General features: G+C 29.5%; 9 protein-coding genes and 1 non-coding gene across 10 annotated transcripts; 7 read left to right on the top strand and 3 right to left on the bottom strand.

The window, feature by feature from the left end:
* The first annotated feature begins 3396 nt into the window (after positions 1-3396).
* PWA37_003842 lies at positions 3397-3468 on the top strand. Its single transcript has one exon. It is a non-coding gene; the product is annotated as a tRNA-His (tRNA).
* Positions 3469-5222: 1754 nt separating this feature from the next.
* MCM1 (transcription factor MCM1) lies at positions 5223-6083 on the top strand (the record flags this gene model as incomplete). The annotated part of the gene is made up of 1 exon (XM_064860355.1): positions 5223-6083. The coding sequence occupies one exon, from the start codon at positions 5223-5225 to the stop codon at positions 6081-6083; it is 861 nt and encodes a 286-aa protein (XP_064713016.1).
* Positions 6084-7114: 1031 nt separating this feature from the next.
* YNK1 (nucleoside diphosphate kinase) lies at positions 7115-7621 on the top strand (the record flags this gene model as incomplete). Its single annotated transcript, XM_064860354.1, has 1 exon — positions 7115-7621. One exon carries the CDS (start codon positions 7115-7117, stop codon positions 7619-7621), a length of 507 nt encoding a protein of 168 aa, XP_064713015.1.
* A 693-nt stretch (positions 7622-8314) lies between these two features.
* On the top strand, positions 8315-8566 carry PWA37_003839 (uncharacterized protein; the record flags this gene model as incomplete). Its single annotated transcript, XM_064860353.1, has 1 exon — positions 8315-8566. The coding sequence occupies one exon, from the start codon at positions 8315-8317 to the stop codon at positions 8564-8566; it is 252 nt and encodes an 83-aa protein (XP_064713014.1).
* Positions 8567-8664: 98 nt separating this feature from the next.
* On the bottom strand, positions 8665-9303 carry YET1 (Yet1p; the record flags this gene model as incomplete). The annotated part of the gene is made up of 1 exon (XM_064860352.1): positions 8665-9303. The coding sequence occupies one exon, from the start codon at positions 9301-9303 to the stop codon at positions 8665-8667; it is 639 nt and encodes a 212-aa protein (XP_064713013.1).
* Positions 9304-10506: 1203 nt separating this feature from the next.
* MNR2 (putative Mg(2+) transporter MNR2) lies at positions 10507-13815 on the top strand (the record flags this gene model as incomplete). The annotated part of the gene is made up of 1 exon (XM_064860351.1): positions 10507-13815. One exon carries the CDS (start codon positions 10507-10509, stop codon positions 13813-13815), a length of 3309 nt encoding a protein of 1102 aa, XP_064713012.1.
* Positions 13816-13929: 114 nt separating this feature from the next.
* On the bottom strand, positions 13930-14490 carry PWA37_003836 (uncharacterized protein; the record flags this gene model as incomplete). Its single annotated transcript, XM_064860350.1, has 1 exon — positions 13930-14490. The coding sequence occupies one exon, from the start codon at positions 14488-14490 to the stop codon at positions 13930-13932; it is 561 nt and encodes a 186-aa protein (XP_064713011.1).
* A 2426-nt stretch (positions 14491-16916) lies between these two features.
* On the top strand, positions 16917-19214 carry MSN4 (stress-responsive transcriptional activator MSN4; the record flags this gene model as incomplete). Its single annotated transcript, XM_064860349.1, has 1 exon — positions 16917-19214. The coding sequence occupies one exon, from the start codon at positions 16917-16919 to the stop codon at positions 19212-19214; it is 2298 nt and encodes a 765-aa protein (XP_064713010.1).
* Positions 19215-19812: 598 nt separating this feature from the next.
* ELM1 (serine/threonine protein kinase ELM1) lies at positions 19813-21753 on the top strand (the record flags this gene model as incomplete). Its single annotated transcript, XM_064860348.1, has 1 exon — positions 19813-21753. The coding sequence occupies one exon, from the start codon at positions 19813-19815 to the stop codon at positions 21751-21753; it is 1941 nt and encodes a 646-aa protein (XP_064713009.1).
* Positions 21754-21971: 218 nt separating this feature from the next.
* ARP9 (Arp9p) lies at positions 21972-23435 on the bottom strand (the record flags this gene model as incomplete). Its single annotated transcript, XM_064860347.1, has 1 exon — positions 21972-23435. The coding sequence occupies one exon, from the start codon at positions 23433-23435 to the stop codon at positions 21972-21974; it is 1464 nt and encodes a 487-aa protein (XP_064713008.1).
* Between the last annotated feature and the right edge of the window lie 283 nt (positions 23436-23718).

The following is a 23718-nucleotide window of genomic DNA, read 5'->3' as shown; positions in this document are numbered from 1 at the left end:
AGTTATAAATAAGATATATAGCAAACTGATGTACAAGAATTATAAAAGAAAATTAAAGTTATAAATCTAAAATGTGGTAAAAAATTACATTTAAAAGCTATATTACGCACAATTTTTTATGTATATTATCAAAATGATATCTATCCGGTTAAATTTCAAAGGATCCTTTCGATAATATCATTACTACTTTGTTTCATAATACCGTTTATGTTTTTCCAAATGTGGTAACCTAGTTATTAAATTGTGATTTTAATAAATTTTTTTGCATTTTCATTGTGCAGGATACATCTCTTAAAATACGATTTTTAATATTCTAATTAATATCTCTTATTGACTTAATATAGAAATGGTATACCTCATCATAATATTCACTGAGTTTTTATATGTTTGTTATAAATATTCACTTGATTATCAAATATTGCATTTTCCATAGTTCATAGTTGTTACTTGATATTTTAAATCATCGTTAACAAAATATTATGGTAATATTTATGTTATGTTGTTTCTACATCCTAGTTGTTTTTTATAGTTTGCTTTTTGAATTTATTGTTGATACTATATGTAGTATTTACGATAGCTTAATTGTACACTCAAAGATTTATATAGAAAATTTACTAAATAATCCTAATTATTTAGGCTGTTAAGCTTCTCAGTAATATGAAAGTTCGTTTGAGTATACTTAGTATTATTATTACTACTATTATACAAATTATATTATTGATTTACTATAGTTCTTTTAAGTGAATTTGTACAATATAGCATCAGAATAATAAAAATTTGAATATATGAATTATTCCAGCACGCCCAATAGGCAAAGATCACCCCAAAAAAGATTTGTTATAGATATAACTTTCTAGAAAATTTCATTTAAATCCACTATCTTACTGACTGTTACATATTTGGCTGTAACAATCGTTCAAGCAAACATTTAAGTGATACTTATATGATTCTACGTATATTTGTTTTTGGCTATCTTTCTTCATAATCATTTTCTATTATGTTATACTGTATATATTCGTGCTTCCTCTTATACATTATATGTAGAGAACAAGAATTTTTTCTTTAAATACTATATAATTAGCTCTTATGTTAGTTAATTGACATGCTTTTTGTGTTTACTAATGTCATAAATGTGTATCTATACACTGATTGCAATAAGATAAAAAAATAATAATTTGTTTACTTTATGCATCTTAAATTTTGTTATTTTTTTTTATTAATTGTTTATTTTTTTTAATTTTTAGAATATAAATAAAAAAAGTTTTTTTGTAAGGAACCATAATTGAAAACCCTGGAATACTTAGTCTGCAGATGATGCCAAATATCGAAGTGACGGATTTGAAAAGGTCAAAACTCTAGGTCCAAGGATGTGAATGTATTTGAACAAACAATCGTAGGATTAACATGCGTGGCAGATCACCACGAAGCTTATTTAAGAGACCTTTGATTATTGAGAGATGGTGCCAGAAGTAATTATCAGCATTAGCATTAATATTCTATCTAATATGTTCCACCTAGAGAAAGAATAAGACGAATAACTAAGATCAACTATTTATTAATTAGCATTAATCAATTATATAGTTTGTAAGTATTTATGTATATAATTAATATCCATATTTTAGTATGCTACTTGTAATAACTCTTACATTTACAAAGCATTAACATGTAACATCTATTATAGATAAATGAAAAAAACATAGTGATTAGCACAAAAATTGCTGATTTATGGTGTTATAAAACAAAATAGAGGAACTAATGAGATTTTATAAGATACTAAATGATAAAATGCTGATCATAGTTTTTCTTATAACCGTTGTAATATGCAAATAATCTTTAGTTTATTGGTTAGTCAAGAAGCGCAAATGATATCAATCGGATATTAAAAACAGGAATTGTTACAGGGGTCAAGCAATTATTATGCAATCTTATATATTAACAGCTATTGAACTTATATATTTATTCACTATTCTTTAATATAATATATAAATTATTTACAAAAAAAGAAATTACATATGATATTAGGAAAGATCATAAATTCCTATTTGTTGGAATTTGGAGCCTTCAGCGTATATGGTAATGGTAAACATTATTAAGTTATAGATGTTTGTTGTATTGTGTACTAAATACATGTATATACTTATTATATAGTGTATACAGTATATATTCTTTCATTCATTTTGACCTTTCTTTTAAAGTTTTTCATTTTTCTTCAAATCTCTGAAAAGCATATTTGGTGAAAAATAAAATGTCTTCCTGATATTAAGGTACATCCGTACACCACATAATATACAAAAAAACTAATTAAGTTGACGCAAGGCTTCGGAATCAAAAATTCTAGTAGAGTTCATTTTAAACTAATATAATAAGATAATATAACTTACAATAGGATATTGGTGGTATTATAAGTTTTATTGTTATTTATAGAAGAAAATTAATGGTACTATAAATTGTTATTGTATTGCTTAGTTGTTTTCTTTCTACATAAGTAATATACAAGATACGATATTATACAGTATACTCATTTTATCTTCGAATCTTCTTTAATATAAATTTTCATAGCTTTTGATCACTTAGTACGATGAATTTAGATTATCAAACATAACTCTAATCATATTTCAACAAATTAAAAATAATTCTTATGGAAATGACAGTAATAAACTCTTATTTTCCAGCAATGAGCTTAGTGATCCAAACCCTAAATTTTATTACACTAATTCAGGTACACTAGTGAATTAGTAACTGTACCCCAATTCACTAGTTATGGTAATTGGGTGCACTACTGATAAATGGTACAATTATTATGGTTATTAGTAATACACGTGTGACTTATTAAAACAATAGGTAAATTCTAGATTTGTCAAAATCTTATGTAATCTTAATGGAACTAATCTTTTTTATTATGCAGCAGCTAATGTTGTAGCACGTGTATGGCTTATTAAAACAATAAATAGTTCTAGATTCATTCAGGATCTTATGTAATCTTGATGGTAATAACTTTTTTATTCTCTAACAACATCTGTTATAGTTTGGACTTAGGACTAATTCTTTAACAGGACTATTGAACGAATAGTAAGGGCAATAACAAATATATAAGAACGTTATATATAGGAGAATTAAGGATTATTGCTTGTTTTTCTATTTATGTTTTTATACAATATATAGATTATTTACAAAAAACGGTTATGGAAGATGATCTTTTATCTCCAAAAAACGTTGTCCTTTTATGTGTTTTCTGAAGCTCGATCAATTATTCAGATTAGTAAATTAATGATCTGACTGATTTAAACCCTAAAATTTATTACATTAATTTAGATACACTAGTGAATTAGAACTGCACCCCAATTCTCTAATCATGGTAATCACTATTCTATTCTACAACAATATTCGACAAGTTTGGCCATCTTAGTATAGTGGTTAGTACACATCGTTGTGGCCGATGAAACCCTGGTTCGATTCCAGGAGATGGCATTTTCTTCTTGGTTTTTACATTGTGATATATATATTTTGTCATTTTGTACGTAATATGTTTTTTTTTTACATATACAATTCTTGATAAGTTCGGAATTTGGGTAACGAAAGTATTTTATTAACCCTGATTTGTGACATAAATTGTCCCAATGTTACTATAACGATCTTACCAACCTTTTAACCAAAGACTATCCTATTGTTTTTTCTATATACCTATTTATATCGGCTACTCCCTGTATATAATATAGCTTAAATATACTACATGGAAAGTAATAACCAAGAGTTATAATCATTTACTATAAGCTTAACTTGCCTATTTTTTTTTAAAAAATTTCGATGGAAATATTAGTAATTACTGATAAAATGAACACTTTTTGACCAAGGAATATCTAGCTGTTTATAGTAGGGACTTTAACCTCCCACATAATGCAGCAAAGGTTTTTTTCAATGTTTTTAAATAGGTAGATACTGCATTTTTTTTCCAAAATAGAATCTTGTTTAGTCTTAATTTAGCGTATCATTGTTTCTCATATGAGAGCTTAATTCCATCTTGTATTTTTTTTTTTACCGCAAAATGTATAATTAAGGTAACGACTCTTAAAAATGTATAGGTTAAAAGGAGACAAGTATATAAAATATATAAGCGAAGTAAGAAGAAACACGTTCACTATATATACAGATATATCATAAAATTCAAAAAAAATAGAAAAAAAATTAAAAACAAAAATAAAAGCAAAAGAAAAAGCATACATTATAAACAAATCAATGTTTTTATCAAATAAAGATATCCAGGATATTTATTATTCCTATAATGTCTATCAAAATAAAAGGCACACATAAACCTATACTTATGAATATTAAAATATACTTATCCCTTTTGTTACATCCATATTGATGTCACAGGAATGATCAAATGAAATAATAAACTACTTTTTTCTCTTTACTTATACAAAACCCTCATTTACGGTGCCTTAGTGACAGTATAAGTGAGGCTTATTTCGAAGAAAAAAACAGATAATTATTTTGTTAACCCTAAATAAAGAACAGCAACAACAAGAAATTGTGAAAGAAAAAGGAAAAAATAAACGTATGTTTTTCTCCATTAATGTTTTTTTTTGTTAATCACACAGGGCTGCCATACCCTAATTAGTGTGTTTCTTTTGGCTTTTCTTTTCTCCCCCCTTCTTTTCTTTTCCTCCACAATGCAATCCAAAAAAAGTAATATTTCCCGTTTCAGAAAATTATATAAATACGAGCCCTTTTTAGAAAAATTCTGTTGAAAAAGGAAAACTTAACTTTTCTTCACGTAAATTCCTTGAAAAATTTTTTTCTTCCAGTTATTAAAAAAAAGATTTTTTTTTTGTGTAAATATCACACATCACCATTCCCCCTTTTTACCCAATTTTCCTTTTTAAACAATTTGGTATCTTGTTTTGGTTTTTTTTCCTTTTCTCGTTATCAATTATTTTAAAAGCCATATTTGGCTCTGTTTACCTTTATTGTCGTCTTTCTCTTGATTACTTATTAAAACCACCATTAATTATTGTTTATTCCCCTCATTTTTTCAGTCTTGTCAAGACGAAACAACCTGTTCGAAGACTGATTGTACCACAAGTTATACCAAGATCAAATTTTTATTGATTTCTTTCTTTTTTTTTTTTTTAGTGAATTTACAACTCCATTAATTTATTCTGAATAAAAACACAATAGATAGATAGATAGATAGATAACTAAACAAATAAATAAAAACAAGAATGTCGGACCAAGATATCAAACCAGCCGTGTCACTATCACCAAGTGCAACCTCATTAAATTCAGAAAATCCAATAGTCAACAACAACGACGTCAGTGATGCTGGAAGCACAAATGGCAATGGTAAAGAAAGGAGAAAAATCGAAATAAAATTTATTGAAAATAAAACAAGACGACATGTCACTTTCTCTAAGCGTAAACATGGTATCATGAAGAAAGCCTTTGAATTGTCTGTTTTGACTGGTACTCAAGTGCTTTTGTTGGTTGTCTCTGAAACTGGGCTAGTTTATACTTTTAGCACGCCTAAATTTGAACCTATTGTCACCCAACAAGAGGGTAGAAATTTGATCCAAGCATGTTTAAATGCTCCTGATGAAGAAGAAGAGGAAGAGGAGGAGGAAGATCCAGAGGCTCGGAGACAGAGAATAGCAGCACAACAACAAGCACAACAAATACAACAGGCACAGCAACAAGTTCAACAACATCAAGTTGCTATGCAACATGCACAACAACAAGGGCAAATAACAGTTCAGCAACAACAACAAGCACAACAGCAACAACAACAACAGCCAGGACAAATCCCAATGCCTACTAATCAAATACCACCTCAAAGTGCAGCCCAATTACAACAATTACAACAGGGTAGTAATGAGAATCTACATCCTTTCACTATGGACAGTTTCCCAGGTCCAAATGTTGGCCAAACAAACAATCAACCAACCACGGGAAACAATCCAACCAACAACAATATGATAAATAATAATAGTAACAAGCCAGACTCATCGGTCAATGGAAACAACAATCCAAATAACCCAGTGTATCAACAATATTTTCAATCAACACAACAACAACCTCAATTTTAATAAAATTACTAATTTTACACATATAGAGAACATATACAAAGAAAGAATCAAACAAAATAAATGAAAAATAAAAATAGATGAAAACTAATAAATAAACGAAGAAGAAAAGAAAGAGAATGATTATTCTTACAGAACGTAACCATTTTTGTTTTATTTTGTATTAACTTTTTATTTTCCACTTATGAATAAATTGTCTTAAAACTGTTATAGTTACTGTTTCTCCTCTAAAGAGATACATAAATACATACATACATACATACATATTACAAACATACATAACTATATTGAGGATATTGTCTGTATATATAATTATGTGTAGTCAATACATATGGTCATAAAATATAGATCTAATAGTAATGAATTTGTTCGCGGATAGTTCACACTCCTAATTTTTTCAGGTAAACGAAGGAAATCCATATTTTTAAACCTCCAAACGCGTAAAAAAAAAAAGAAAACGTCGAAAAACCAATCAAAATACGGTGTATGACACGTCTTTGAATCTTCACCTTTCTCCTCATTCCTCACCTTCCCCTCCCTTCCTCCAATGTACTTTCCTCCTGTCAACTTTTGCCGAACTTGGAAGTTTTCTTTTCTGGTAACCACTACCAACCAAAATCCATACAATTCTTTTTGTTACTTCCACCCCGCTTACCTTCCCATTAAGGCTAAAAAGTTTTAATAATAATAATAATAATAATAATAATAATAATAGCAACAATAATACCAGAAGCCGTCATCATAGTAACAATGATGAATGTCCTAAAAAAGAAGGACACTATTTCTTAAGAACAGAAAACCGAGTACACACACACACACACACACACACAAAGAAAAAATACAATATTTAAATGAAGAGATTCTGAATTTGATCTCATTTGTCTTATCTCGTCTTGTCTTGGCTTTTTTACCTTCCCCTTTTTTTCTCTTGACATCTCTTGTCACTACGTGCCTTTTGTGTACATTTTTGACTACTAATTAAAAGAAATATAATCATATCAATTGATCACTGTGCAAGTGTACGTATAACATATATGCATAAGTTAATGAGCGAACAATTAAGTCAATCTGTCAAACAATTATCAATGTCTGAAGAAAGAACTTTTATTGCAGTCAAGCCAGATGGTGTCCAAAGGGGTCTAGTTTCTGACATTATTGGTAGATTCGAACGTAGAGGTTATAAATTAGTTGGTCTCAAATTGGTGCAAGCCACGAAAGAGCTATTGGCCCAACATTATGCTGAACATGTCAACAAGCCATTTTATCCAAAGATGGCTCAGTTCATGTCCTCCGGTCCTATTGTTGCCATGTGTTGGGAAGGTAAGAATGTTGTCAAGCAAGGTAGAGTAATGTTAGGTGCTACAAATCCAGCAGACTCTGCTCCTGGTACTATTAGAGGTGATTTTGGCATTGACTTAGGTAGAAACGTTTGTCATGGTAGTGACTCTGTGGAAAGTGCTAATCGTGAAATTGCTCTTTGGTTTAAACCAGAAGAATTAATCAATTGGGAATCTAATCAAGCTAAATGGATCTATGAATGAATGAATGAATGAATGACATAGACAAATAAAACTTACATGTAAATCTAATAATAATATAATATAATATAATATAATATAATATAATATAGTATAGTATAATATGATGTAACGTAATGAAGTATACATGTATATACACTGTTATTAGTTTATCGTTGTGATCAATGCCGAGTGTTATTTATTATTCAACAAACAAGCCTAAAGAATCTAGAATTTCTGTTTTCTCTTTCAGAATGTACTGTAAGCTATTGCTATCATTACACTTCATTCATCTTCTATAAGTATACATACAATATATGACAATAACAGTAACAATAACAACAACAACAACAATGTCTTCTTTTCTTTCAAAACACATGGCCATTCTCCACCCTTTTTTTTTAAGTTTATTTCTCCCCTCTTTTTATTATATCTTGATTACCACTATTGCCAGAACAATAAGAATCAGAAAATAAAGGGCATGTCTATGTATTCATATGTGTCTACACACTATGCATATATTCTAACATTGTTTGTTTGTTTGTTTAACTATTACCCTTAACACACATATTATAATTAATACACTCTTTGTAAATATTGTCTAATAGACACTTATGTCCATACTAGATAACTATATATATATGCATATATAGCTGCATATATATACTTGTGCTCTAATGTAGTAATAACATACATGTTAGTAGATATATAGTTGGAATGTTAATATTTAGTAGTAATAGTATATATATACATATGATGGCTCTTTGTAAAAGATTCTATAGTTCACAATATTTTAATGTCATGGAGAAAACTTTTAATAAAGTTAAACAAAAGGGTTCAACTAGACCATATTTTTATTTGGCAACTAGCATGGGTACCATTCTTGGAACATGGGGGATATTTATGAAATATAAATCAAATAAAGATAGTGAAATTAGAAATATTTATGAAAAGGAAAGAAACTTGTGACTATATATATATATATATATAGATATGGATATATATATAGATATAGATATAAACATATGTATACACATATGCCTATGTAATCACTGTTTAATATTAGTTTAATTTGTTTTCTTTAATTCCGGGTCTTCTTCGTTTCCACTGTTACTTCTAACCAATTCATCAAAATGTTTTTCATAATTTGATATCTGTATTCTCAATCCATCCAAAGAGATTTGTCTCTTTCTCAACTGATCTCTTAACTCATCTAAATCTTTGTCACCTGTCTGTAATTTGTCCAATTCTTCTGGTTTCCCAGCATTCTTCTTATCGATCAAATCTTGATATTTAATCAATCTTTTAATCAAACTCATAATAGATGGGATAACAACCATGAAATACAAAATAAATCCCGAGATATAAACATTTCTCTGGTTGTATGCCCTAGTAGCAAACCCCTGAATAGAAGTAACAGGGTCATCCAAAGTGCTACCGGATCCGCTGACATCATTATCCCCACGGCTAGAGCGAAAATGTAGATGTATTGGAACATTGGCTCTTTTCCATGAGTCTATAAATAGCAAACCGACAATGACCCATAGGATATATGATACGGTTCTGTATTCTTGTTTGTTACTTAGCTTATTCCAGATGTTGTAAACCAATTTTCTGATTCTGTTTGGCAATGGAAGGACAATAAAGAAAAGTATGCACATTTTCAATATTAAAAAGGCAAATAATAAAGTAAAATATAAACTCATCTTTTGACTCTTAAATTGATTGCTTTTATTATTATTATTATTATTATTATTTTTATAAATCTCTAGGATATCTTTTTTTTTTTTATATATCTCTTTATAGATTGATAGAATAAAACTTATTTGATTATGTAACGTTATAATATTTTTAAAGTACGATAATACTTGTGTTTTAACGTTTGCTTCCTCTTTGAAATAATTTCGTTCAGTATATGAATATACAAAGATACAAAGATACAAAGATACAAATATACAAATGTATATGTAACATATATGTAATACATATGCTGTACGTACAATAAAAAAAAGGAGGAAAAAAACAAAAACCAAAAAAAGAGATTATAAGAACAAATGAAAAAAAAAAGAGACTAACAAGACCTTTCCCTTACCTTCCGGTATTCATATACAACCGACAAAAACACAAACACCAGTGTAAGAGACGACCCCATACATACACAAATAGGTAGACTAATGAATTGATAGATAGATAGATTTTTTGATTGAGATTGATCGAGGATAAAGGGGGAGGACCGCATAAAGTGATCATTTGTTGTATGTTAAACACATACATACATACATACATACGTACACCATTAACCATTAACCGTTAACCGTAACCATACAGTGTGACTGACCCATTGCTATTTTTTTCTATCTTCTGAATCCCATCACTTTCCCTTCCGCCACGTATACACTCACATTAACAGGCAACGTGGATATTTGACACTCTTACAAACAACGCGGATTCTAACGGAAACTTATTCCGAGAAAACCATCATAATTCCGCATTTTTCTGTTTTTTTTTTTTTTTTTTTTGTATGGCCCTCTCTTTTTCTTTCTAATAATTAAATGAAAAAAAAAGAAAAAAAAATTAACAAAGAACAAAAATATAAACCGATTTTACAAAAAATGCGGGAATATACATTGAAGCAACAAATATATAATCATTATATACTAAACTATGCATAAGAACAATCTCTTTCAATGGGAGCTGCAGTTTCAAAATGAAGAGACTAAATAACTGTAACTAAATTGAACGATTGAAACCAACTTACCTGAATATAAATTGATAGATGACTTTGCCATCTGATTTTGAACAAGAAGAAATAAATATATTTCCATAAGAACCAAAATAGTGAACATACACACATAAACACACACGCAAATAGAGGATTTTTTTTTTTAAAAAAAAAAGAAAATAAGAAAATGTCTAATTATGGTGAAAAACGGAATGAATCCGTTCCTTTGTTATCATCCAATACATATAAATACAAGAACAGATCAAAAAATTCTAACAAACAATTTGATTCAAGTAAAAGGGTCTCTTCTTTTAATATCGGCGGTAACAACAACAACACTGATTTATTAGCGTCTGATTTCGACCATGTGGATTCATGGGGGATGCTACATGAATCGGATACAGATTTTGGTTATAATTATGATTTGGAACGTGGTGACAGGTTGATGGATTCCAGCCTTTTAAATGACGCACAAATCCAAAGAGATACAGACCAGCATAACGCTTTCATAGATCACACACATACCCTCTCAAAAGATGAATCATCACAGATACCAAACCATTTGGTATCCTATAAATATAATTCGCATGGGAAATCATCCAAAAAAAATAAAAATAATCGTGGTAAGAATAAAAAGAAAAATATCCACGGTACTAATAATCCAAAAAAACTTGAAGGTGATGTAGTCATCGATGTAGATGCTTTATTACAACATGTACAACAAAATACTATCACTGCGAATAGTAACAGTAACAATAACAGTAACAGTAACAGTAACAGTAACAGTAATAATAATAATAATCACCTTCACAATAATAGTAGTGGCAATAAGTATTCAAATATCACTCATCCTTTAGTATCATTAACTGCAGAAGATGATGAATACGACTCCACATCAAGTTTTTCATCCTACACATCCTCAGAAGAAGATGAATATAATTCAAGGCCCTCTTCAAGAGGTAGTTCCTCTTCACATTCATCATTAGATGACGTTTGTCTTGTCCTTGAAGATGAAACTACAAATGATAATCAAAAAATTTGGCCTGATGTCTCTGTGTTGGAGGAATTCTCTAAAGAAGAAACTGAAAGATTGAGAAGACAAGCTTTAGAAGACGCAGAAAGATTTCATCTTCATTATGATGAGACCGAAGAAGAAACTGATGATAATGATATTATCAACAGAAACAAATCAGGAAATATTACAAGCATCAATAAACAAAGTAAGAAAAGTGGTATTTTCTTTTCTCATCCCATTGTAACTAATATTGACGTTCCTGAATTGGAAAACAAAAAAGTAAATGAAGCTGAACATTTATCCAAAAATGGTAGGCTGAGACCAAAGAAAGTAGCACCATGGCATTTAATGCAAAGACCCAGTAATATTAAAACTACATTACTGAATGGTGAACTACCTCATAGTCCTGTGAGAAATACAAATATGTCTGGGACACCGTTAAATTTAAGCAAACTTAAGAATTCTAATATTGATTCTACCATGAGAGACAATTTTTTAGTAGGAAGAAATATTCAATATCCACATCACATAATTTCTAATAACCCCGAACATTTCAGATTTGCCTATTTTAGAATGGATTTAGATGCTACAGTCCATTCCCCAACCATCTCTGGATTGTTGCAACCAGGACAGAAATTTGAAGATCTCTTTGTCAGTTCGATATACATGAACCCAGATAATTTAAATCAGGACACTATATCAACCAAAGTTACATCACCTTCCTCACCACAAAATAATAATCCAACGTTGAATAGTCACAATTCATCAAATGCCAATATGGTAAACACAACTCTCAATTCAACTTTACTTTCACAACCACAACCACAGCCACAATCACAACCGGTCCATTCGGTACTAAACAAAATTACAACCAATATATCATCTAACCATAGTGGAACAAATCTCACTACTTATAATAGTGGTACAGGAAGTGGAATTAAGGGCAAGACCCCCTCAATTGCGTTGGAAGACATCCATCCATTTTGGCTAGATGTGATTAATCCAACAGAGGAAGAAATGAAAGTATTAAGTAAAGCATTTGGTATCCATCCCCTAACTACAGAAGATATTTTCTTGGGTGAAATAAGAGAAAAAGTGGAATTATTTAAGGATTATTATTTAATATGTTTTAGAAGTTTCGATATCGTTGCTGAGAAACATACAAGACGAAAAAAATTCAAATCTGAAACCTTTGATAGCAGCGATGATTCCTCTGATAAATCATTACACACTGGAAATAAGAGGAATAATAACAATGTGTCATGGTTCCATTCATTATTTAGGAGAAATAGAAGAAGATCATCTATATACTCTTCTAAATCTGACTATGGATCAGTTAATCACACCAGTGTTACAAGGAGACGCAGACAGAGTATACTTAAAAAACGTGAAGAAAGAGAAAAATTTAAACGTAAATCAGGTGATAGACATAAACCTCGAGCTGGTGAATTAGAGCCACTAAATGTCTATATTATTGTCTTCCGCACTGGTGTGTTAACATTCCATTTTGCACCTACCCCACACCCTATTAACGTAAGAAGAAGAGCAAGGCTATTAAAGGATTATTTAAATGTTACATCAGATTGGATTGCCTATGCCTTAATAGATGATATTACAGACGCATTTGGGCCTATGATAGAATTGATTGAAGATGAAGTCTATGATATTGAGGATGCGATTATAAAAATGAATCAAATTGATGACACATCTTCCTCATCAGACTCGTCAGACTCATCAGACTCGGATGATAATATAATATACCTGGATAATGAAAATGATGATAATAGTGATACATCACAACATTTATTTAGTAGAAGAAGTCCACCAAGAAGAAGGAAGAGTATTTTTTCACGACACACGACAGGTACGTTATCATCTGGAACATCAAGAAGCAGTAAAAGTTCAAACTTCAGATCTATATCAACCAGAAGCACTCGTAGTACTCGTTCTTCATCAAGTATTTCTACTTTTAACGCTAATATAATTGGGTGGAAGAAAAAAGGAGATATGTTACGTCGTATTGGAGATTGTCGTAAACGTGTTATGAGTATTCTTCGATTGCTTGGTGCTAAAGCAGATGTTATTAAAGGTTTTGCCAAGAGATATAATGGGCAATGGGATCCAGTGCCGCAGACAGAAATTGGAATGTATCTTGATGATATTCAAGATCATATTATTACAATGGTTTCATCATTAAACCACTATGAAAAGCTATTAAGTAGATCCCATTCTAATTATTTGGCACAGATCAATATTGATATGACAAAAGTTAATAATGATATGAACGATGTATTGGGTAAAATCACTATCCTAGGTACTATTGTTTTGCCTATGAATGTAATTACAGGTTTGTGGGGAATGAATGTTATTGTCCCAGGCCAATTTAACGAATCATTAACTTGGTTTTGCAGCATCTTCCTCTGTATGATAATTCTAGCATATGGTGCGTTTGTATACACAAAGAGACGGTTCGGCTTTTAAAATGATAATTTTCAGATTACAATACATCTCAAACATTTATAAATATATTAATATTCTCTATAAATCAATATATACCGATAAATACTTAACACACGCAAAGTTTGTGTATATGAATTATATTATTAGGTTTTTTTGTGCCATTCTAACAGCGGATTCATCCACAACACTACCTGACCCTTTGTTTGGAATATCTTTGGCATCGACATGTGGTTTTAAGTCATTTTCTAGGTTTTTAGTTTCTTGTTGCATAGCAACTTCATTATTAAATTTGTCCTTTGCTATTTTTTTTCTTTCATCCAAATTCTTAGGATCTTTATTATTATTACTGATTTGATCTACTATGTTATTATTGTCATTTTGCTTGATATCTTTTAAAAGTTCGTCAATTGTAGTATCTTCATTATTAGATTTAACATTGACATTATTATTATTATTTTTATTATTATTCTTGTTATTAGTTTTATCATTTTCTAAACGTTCTAATTCATATGTTGGGATTTTATTTAAATCAGAATAAGCCACTCTCAAGACTAAATAAACAATACATAGAAGACCAATGTATGCCAATATTTTTTTCATTGGGGTAGTCAAATATGATCTATTTCTGTTATTAAAACCACCATTTTTCTTATAACGAGGTAACAAATCCTTCTTTCTTCTAATACCACCTTGCATATTTGTAGAAAAATAGATAAACAATAATGGGTTGCTGTATCAGTAAACAGCGATAAACGAATATAGTTAAAGTATGAGGACCGACCTTACTAAACTAACTACTTCTCAAAATTAATGGTTTTTATTTTTGTTTTACGTTTGGATTAATCTAGAGTTTTACAGCACTTGTATGTTTACTGGTAATCTTCAACTTCAACCAAGGTTTTAAAAAAAAAAAAAGACTGCAAAATTAATCTTTTCTTTCATTTTTCATTAGTCTCCTAAACTCATTCTATTATCACTCTGCACGAATTTTTTTCAAATGAATTCGAAAACTAGGGTTACTTTTGAAATTACGAAATAATTACTAAAATTATTGTAGGGTAAAATACAAAAAAATAAAAAAAAAGTAGAAAAAACAATAATATCTATTGTTGACTATACCATAACAATACAGTGGGTGAATTTTAACACTCCTCCCGCGGGGTTAACACCAGTTAAATAATAACAGAGAAAATGACTTCACCATAAATAATGCAAAATTGACCAATCAACTGAAGGTTTATTGAATTTCCACAATAAAAATAAAAACACGTAACTATTCATATTGTTTCAAATAAAACAATAACTTTAGTTTTCTTGTAATATAATAGGGTTCTAGCAATCTTTTGTTAGTAAGAAGAGCTCTGCCCGGTGTATGAAAATACGGAGACTTTTATAATGAAATAGGAAAAAAATTGTTTAATTTTTTCTTATTTTAATTTTTTTAGGGTGAATAAAAATCTTTCCTTTTTTTATTCTGATAGTTGAAGATATTTTTTATGGGGTTCCCAAGATTTTCTATAATTTTCTTTTATGAATTAGTGGGCTTAGTTAGCAGCAAAAAGATTATTAATACGACATATATGAAGACAACTAAAAGTCAAAGCTGGTTGTTAACAGAATTTTGAAAAATTTTAGCTAACTATGATGATTTTAATGTTATTATACTATTCTTTTGCAATGTTCTATATTTTGTAAGACTTATTTATATAAACTATTATAGTGTATTTTCGTGTGCTAGACAGCATTTTTTTTAAAAAAGAAAATGAAAAAAAACTAGGGTTTCATTCTATTTTCCGCTCCTTAATCTAAATAGTATATAAAGTTTAATCAGGATAAACAGAAAAATCTGAAGATCTTATTGCAAACCTAGAAAGGATGTAGAAAACTCATTTTACGTGCTTTCTTTTTCGTTCTTTTCAATTCAGCCCAAAAAAATTAATACAATATAATAAAAACAAAAAAGTACAATTAAATATTAGGAGGTCTTAAAACAGGGGAGACAAAAAATAATTGCATAAATATTACACAAATTTCATCGCTTGACACTTTTTGTTTGAGATAATAGCGTTCATAAAAAATAAACAATATGCTCTAAATATTGCTATTATTATCACAAAGAAACAAATGAATGAATAAATCGTCAAACTATTGAATTAATCAAAAAGAGAAATCCGTTAAATATCTAATGTTGATAATTTACCAATACAAGATAGTCTGATTAATAACCTAGCTTTAAATAAAGATGTAAGAAAGGTAGAAACACAAGAGCAAGAAACAAGTGTTAATCCATATTCGTACTGCCAAGAACGCGTAACAATATAAAAGACAATTTGCTTTACCGCGCCCAGCTCTTGAGCTAAATATCTTGCACATAACGGCCAAACAAACAGATCCGTACTATCCAGCATCTTGTAGTTTCTTTTTTTTAACTGATACCTATCCCCTCCAGTTATATACTCTTTCCCTATACTCATATTCACTTTTCTTATCTTCTTTATTTATAAGATACTTTTAATAGGATTTATTCAGCTCTCTCTCTTTCTTGTTCTTTCCCCCTCCTCTCTTAATGATTGAACTTTACAAGGATACTAACGATTTTCACAACTATCAATATTACAAGTAACTACGACTATTGTCAATCTAACATTTTGATAGTTATATCCATTCTCTAACTGTTGCAAAATTTAAACTAAAAATAAAAACACAAAAAAAAAAGAATAGAACACCTGTACAACACAACTATCCCTAAGCCATATATATATATATATATATATATATATATAACCCTCGTTTAAACACATTAGTGACAACGGACAATTTGATATTCGCAAGTAACGTAATACAAGCCAGATATTTAAAGATTTTCCTCTCTTTTGGTTTTCTACACTATCCTCTATTGTCCTTCTTTTGTTCAATTTTTGTTTTCTTTTTTTTTTTTCCTGCTTCTTCTGTTTATTTAGATAACAAAACACACACGTCTATCGAGAAAAAAACAAATAGGAAATTTTGTAAGATTCCCGATTAAAAATCATTCATATTTCTCGACCTATTTAATAAATTTTTCTGAAAAAAAAAACTACAAATATATATATATACATATATAAATATCTATACACGCAATTATGCTGGCAGCTACAAAACAACCTATTAGGCCATTAGGCGATAAACCCGTTTCCATTGACAAAACTGTCAACAACTTCGTCAATTTAAGTACAAACATAGCTGATAAGAATAGAAATAAGACTACTAATGCTACTAATATGAACCAACAAGCCGATCATATAAATATTACTTCTGCACCCACTTCCACGTTTAATAAAAATATTAATTCTCCAGATTATAGCTACTATTTAAATTATTCTGTCGAATCTCCCATGGCTACAGACTCCTCAACTACACCTTTTAGTAATAATGAAACTACTAGTGGTAATCTATATCCACCTTTTTCACAAAAATCAGATAATAATAACATATCAAGCCCTAAAACTAAAAACAACAATAACAACGACAGTAATAATAACAATAACAAACTAGATCCTGCTGCAACTATCCATTTCCCTATAGATAACCAAATGAATGATTTCTCAGGTTCAAAAGATAACTACCTTATTAACAATCCATCTAATAGATCATCTTCCTCTATCTCTTCTTCTATTACAAAATTAAACACTGCTAGTAATAGCACAGCAAATTTATCAAAATTAAATTTTAGATTGAATTATGGTACTTCTACTACAAGTTCTTCGGACAAGACTGTTTCAAATCCAAATAATGATCACAATTCAGTCTCTACTAATGAAAATAATAAAATCCATAGTTCTGCTCCTTCAACAAATAGTAATATAGATGGGTTAACATTAACTAATGATTCACCAATTAATAATTTGTCTGGTCCTTCTGCTATGAATGATTTATTAGAATTACTAGATGCAAAGGAAACCGAAAAACAACAAAATAATAGTATACTGGATACAACTACTGCAGAAATTGCTGATAGTAATGATAGTAACAACAATAATAATAAGCCATTTTCATTCCTTGATGATTCCTCCCCATTAACATTGCAATATAATACAGAAAATGATTTTCTTCAACTAGATGACGTATTTGGAAATGATACTTTACCTATTAATAGGAGAACAAGTATCGTGGTAAATAATAAATTCCCAAGTTTGACAAGTACAAGAAATTCTATATCTCATAATGTAGATTTTTGGAATATGAACCCAAAGAAATCTAACGAGATTGATTCTTCTTCTATGAATATTGATCCAACGAATACAGAGTTTTCTAATAACATTTTAAACATTGATAGCAATAATAATGTAAACACTAATTCTATTTCCACACAGCCAATTAATGATAATGTTACTCAGGTATTAAGTGGTTATAATATGGATTTTTCAAAGGATATTAGCAAATCTAACAGTACTATCCATAACACTTCCACTAATTCTACTGGAAATAATGACAGTAATACAATCTCTACAGATTTTAATAATTCCTTATATTCACCAAAGCAAAATACCTCACATAAACAAAGAACTTCTGTTCCTTTGATATCTGAGTCTCTAAATAGTTCATTTTATGCAAACAGTAACGATAATGATCAAATATTGACAGTAGATAATAATAGTATCGGTTTTAATCCCAAATTCAGTATTGATGATGATAATATACCATTACCAACTTTAAATAACGACGATTTCAATATGACTGCATTTAAGAACAATCTTTTTGATACTGATACTATTAATGAGAATAACTCTTCTACACTAAACAATAATGTTTTATCTACACCGGGAAGGCCGGAGATCGGCAATGAAACATTCATTAATAATAATATAAATGATTTTTTTAATCAATTGAACGACACATCGATGGAAAAGAAATTTATTAAACCATCAATGATGTTATCTGAAAAAGCTTCAATTGCAGCTAAATTGGCTATCAAAGGAATCCCTAAAGTTGAAACATTCCCTACAATAGATACACAACCATATACCCATCCAACAAGGATTACTAAAAGAAAATCGGTATCCTCAATGGCCTCAAGTGGGTCTACTATACATAAACATGCATACACTAATGCAAGAAGAAAATCAACCGTTGGTGTGGTAAGATCATCATCAGCAATGACACCAAATGTATCAATTTCAGCTGTAACAAACAATAAGAATGTTTTAGCTAGCCCTACATCTGGATCTCATTCCACAGACCATGAGAATATTGAAGAGAAGCCATTCCAATGTGCAGAATGCCCTAAGGCTTTTAAAAGAAGTGAACACCTTAAGAGACATATTAGATCTGTTCATTCAAATGAAAGACCATTTCCATGTACTCTTTGTGAGAAGAAGTTTAGTAGAAGTGATAATTTATCTCAACATCTAAAGACGCACAAGAAACACGGTGATTTCTAATCATAATGACTAGCCAATCAGGAAGACTTTCCCTTTGTGTTCATTATTTTTTAAGTAAGCAGTATAATAAATTTAACTAATGATTAGTTCTTTGTTTGTCTGTACACACTATTATCATGAGATTAGTCTTTTTTTGTAACGAATACAGGAATTTCAATCCATCAATATTATTATAAATACTACTGAATCTACACACATATACCTATACATATACACAAACATATATATATATATATATATGAATGACTTTATAAAATGATATAGACATACTAATGAAACACCTCTCACATCAACTTTGAAACATAGTTGTAGTATTTGCGGAAACTATTTCACTGTTTTATCAAGATCCTTGCACATTTCATCGAATTGAATAAATCCGTTATTGAAAAATATTAAATAAAAGAACAGCGATGAGATAAAAGTATACATACATATACTCATTACACACATACATACATGATTGTTTGTTTATGTTTGTGTTAAGTACCTAGTGTAAATACAACCTAATACTAATACTGTATTTTTACAACTCTATTAAAACAAAAAAATAAAAGAAAACATCTACGTGGAATAGCTTTTAAATCATTATAAAAACCAAATGTACCACCAAAGACAGTCAAAAGTACCGTCTCTATTACCAAACTCATCCTTACAATTAGGCCCTTTCAATAACATTGATCCAAGTCTTATCACAACATATAATGATTTAATTCAAATATTTTTACCTCAAATTAAAAAGACAACTAGTGAAGTGATTGTTGAAGGTGACCCTCGAACCACTTTCCAATTTATTTCAAAGATTGGAAGAGGTCAATATGGCACAGTTTATAAATGTAAGAGTTTAAATAACAACAACACCAACAATAAAATATATGCAGTGAAGCGATTATCAAAAAGTGGGTACAGTAACAATAATATTGCTATATACGGAATGAATCAAATACTAAGACAACAAGAACGTTGGAAACAAATGGGATGGTCTGAAAAATGGACCAGTGATGAAATTATTATGGTGTTAAATTTAATTAAAATTAGATGGGAAATTCTTGTCATGCAAAAGTTAACAAGAAATACATCTTTATCTCCTTATATAGTTAATTTTATTCAATGTGTAGATTATAATAATAGTTCCGATATTTGGTTAATATATGAATGCTGTGATTTGGGTGAATTACAGTGGCAAAGGAGTAGTAAAGAAGAAATTTTAAATCAGTGGAAATTAATATTATCTTCAAATGGAGAACACGAAAACAACCAATTATCGAAAAATAATATTACTGTGCATGATATTGTGATAAAAGTATTACATGATGTTGCACAGGGTTTATTCTTTTTGAAAAAATCCAAGATAATCCATAGAGATATAAAACCTGCTAATATTTTAATTGACAGCAGAACAGGAACTTTAAAGATATCTGATTATGGTTGTAGTTTAATAGAACCTGGTGATCAAGGTCTATTTGATTATGAAAATATGAACATACCGTTTTCGACTATCTTAAATTGTTTTCAACGTGAATTAAATAAAATTGTTGGCACCCCAGCATTTATACCGCCTGAATTATGTCATTTTGATATGTTATCAAAACAAAACAATCAAAAAGTTATTGATGGGTATAAGATTGATATATGGGCTCTTGGTATAATGCTATATTGTATCATGTTTAATGAGTTACCCTTTTCTGGAGATAATGAATTTGCTACATATCACCAAATAATATCAAAAAAACTTTTTTGTCCAATAACTAAAACAGACCAACTATCAGATTTAATTGTAAATAAACTATTGAATAAACAACCTGATGAGCGAATATGTATTGAGGAGTTGTTGAAGGAGATAAAAGTGTTGTCACCCAATCTAACAAAAAATACAAAGAAACAAGAAGGAAAAACTTCCACATTAAAAAACTTGATTAATAAAATATGGCACAAGAAAAATCGAAATAAAGTAAAAGTATCAATTAGTAATAAATCAAAGGATTTAGCAACAAAAAATGGAATGTTCAATAATAGTAACAATAGTAGAGATATGACAATTGACAATATTGAAAAACTTGAAAGTACTTCTGATATGACGTCATTGATATCTAATTTGGAAGAACCTGTATTAGTTACAGATCCATTAGATCTCTTTTCTGTTAAAAACAAGATAGATACATATGATGAAGATTATGAAGAAATCAAACAATTAAGAGATACACATTCTCTTTCAGAATTGGACCATCAATTATCTAGGTCACCACAAAGACAGTTGGAGAAAAGGGAAACAGTGGTATCCAGTACGTCTTTAGAAGTTATCACACCAATAAAAAAAATGATTCGTATCAACAATACACCAGAGAAGAAGAATTCTTCTTCAAATATTAGTGGAACTTCTGTGGGAGGACACCATAGTTCAACAAATAAATTAACTTTCACAAATAGAAGTATTCCAATCTCTAATAATATAATGAATTTCAAGGCTGTGTTAAACTCTGAAGAGCAGGACTCTGGAGAGACAATTGATGACATTAAAGAATACTTGAACTATGCCAAATAAGAAAGTCATTAAACAATAATATAGATAAAAATATAGACCATATACATCTTTAAAACAAACTAGCGAAAGGTGCGTGAATAAAAAGATATTTTTCAAAATGAAACTTTTCATAGATTTTATCATGAAGTTTTGAATTAAGAGTATATGTCACAACTAAAATATTCTAATGATTTATTTATATATTGGTATGGATATATAGATATATAAACAATATTGATTTATAATTGGATATCCCAGATACAGGAAGGACCAACTTCTTCATATCTCTCCCTAGTAATATATAATACATCTCTTGAATGAGTAAAAATTTGTTTAGCCACAATCTGAGCACCCAGGAATGGGATTTCAGCGTATCCATGTTTTTTCCAATTGGGGAAATACTCTGGATATTTGGCTAATTTAATAGAATTGGGTACTTGACTATATTCGACGTTTGGTACAAATGAAGAATCCATGAATTTATTTCTGTTTCTTTTATAGTTGGGTAAAGAATCGAGCAATTCTTTTTCTCTTTTATTTCTTTCCTCTTCAGGTTCAATGATTAGATGGTCCTTTATCAGCTGTGCCAACAGACCCTCTTTAAACCCTTCTATGGAGCTAGTTGCACCTGTGATGATGATATTATCCCATGCTAATTTGACTTTACTGATATCCTGAACATTTTGCATGACAAATCCGACCATTTCTGATATTTTTGAGATTAAATCGTCACAACCTTGAAATCTTTCTTTTCCGACCGGTAACTCGTTACCATTTTGGTCCCAAAAAGTATTAAATTCCAATTCAGTGTTTTTAACATTTTTATGCTTTTCATTCTTCAATTTTTCTCTTTCAGCCAAGATTTCTCTTGTATCACGATTTGAAGTGACAATATCGACCACGTTTAAGGATCCATCCAATAAATCATCACCTTCCGCACCAAAGCCACTGGAAGCATCATTTGGTGTGCTTAGGATACCGATGTTATGTAACCTTTTCATATCATCATTGACCACTTCGAAGATGTTAGATTTTTTCAAGATTTCAATAGTTTCATTATTGAATTGTGGTAACAGTTTTTGTAAAGTTTTATTAATATGGTTCCCACCGAACTTCAATTTATATGCAAGATGGTTCAAAGAGATATAATCGATAATAGGCACAATATCTGTATGATTAGCTCCGATATCTATCACTATTGAATTAGGTTGGGATATAAGTGCGTATGTCGTGGCTAAGGAATTGGAGAGTAAATATAGATTATTGAATTTCAAATGTTCAAAAGAAAATTGTATGATTTTTTCAATTTGAAAATTAGTCCATGAATAATTGGATATTATGAAAATTGGTATATTGGTTAAATCAGGTAATATTATATTATTATTACTATTATTACTATTATTATTATCATTATTCCTATTATCGTTTTTAATTTTGGATAAAATTGAACCATAGACCAATTTTAAGAATTGTAAAAAAGCATTTAGATTAACAATTGAACCATTTCTAATGGGAAAAATTTCATATGTTCTATATTCAGGAGTTGAGAAATATTGGTTATTGTTATCTATGGACTTGTAAATTTTAGTTGGGATTTCGAACTCAGGGACCGTAAAAGTTTCATCGTTTAGACCAAACTGGACCAAAGTGGTTTCAGATTTTGGATAAATAATTAAAATGTTATCTAATTTAAATGGAGCCATAATCAACAAAGAAAGTCACCTATGTGAATATCCCTATTTATCTATCAATATTACTTTAATTGATTCTTTTTCCTTTTTAATATGTATATGTATGTGGACACTCAATAAACAGGACATATATAACATATATGAAAGAAGTAGTAAAGTATGATAAGTTCGAATATACGACTATATCAATGTGAAAATTACATTACAGTTTGCTCTTGTTTTCTTGTTTTCTTGTTTTCTTGTTTTCTTGTTTTCTTGTTTTTATTTTTTATTTTTTATTTTTTATTTTTTATTT

This window comes from Arxiozyma heterogenica (assembly GCF_036370985.1).
Source record: "Arxiozyma heterogenica strain weizmannii chromosome Unknown scaffold_30, whole genome shotgun sequence".
Lineage (NCBI taxonomy): Eukaryota > Fungi > Ascomycota > Saccharomycetes > Saccharomycetales > Saccharomycetaceae > Arxiozyma > Arxiozyma heterogenica.
This window is presented reverse-complemented; position numbering and strand designations above follow the sequence as displayed.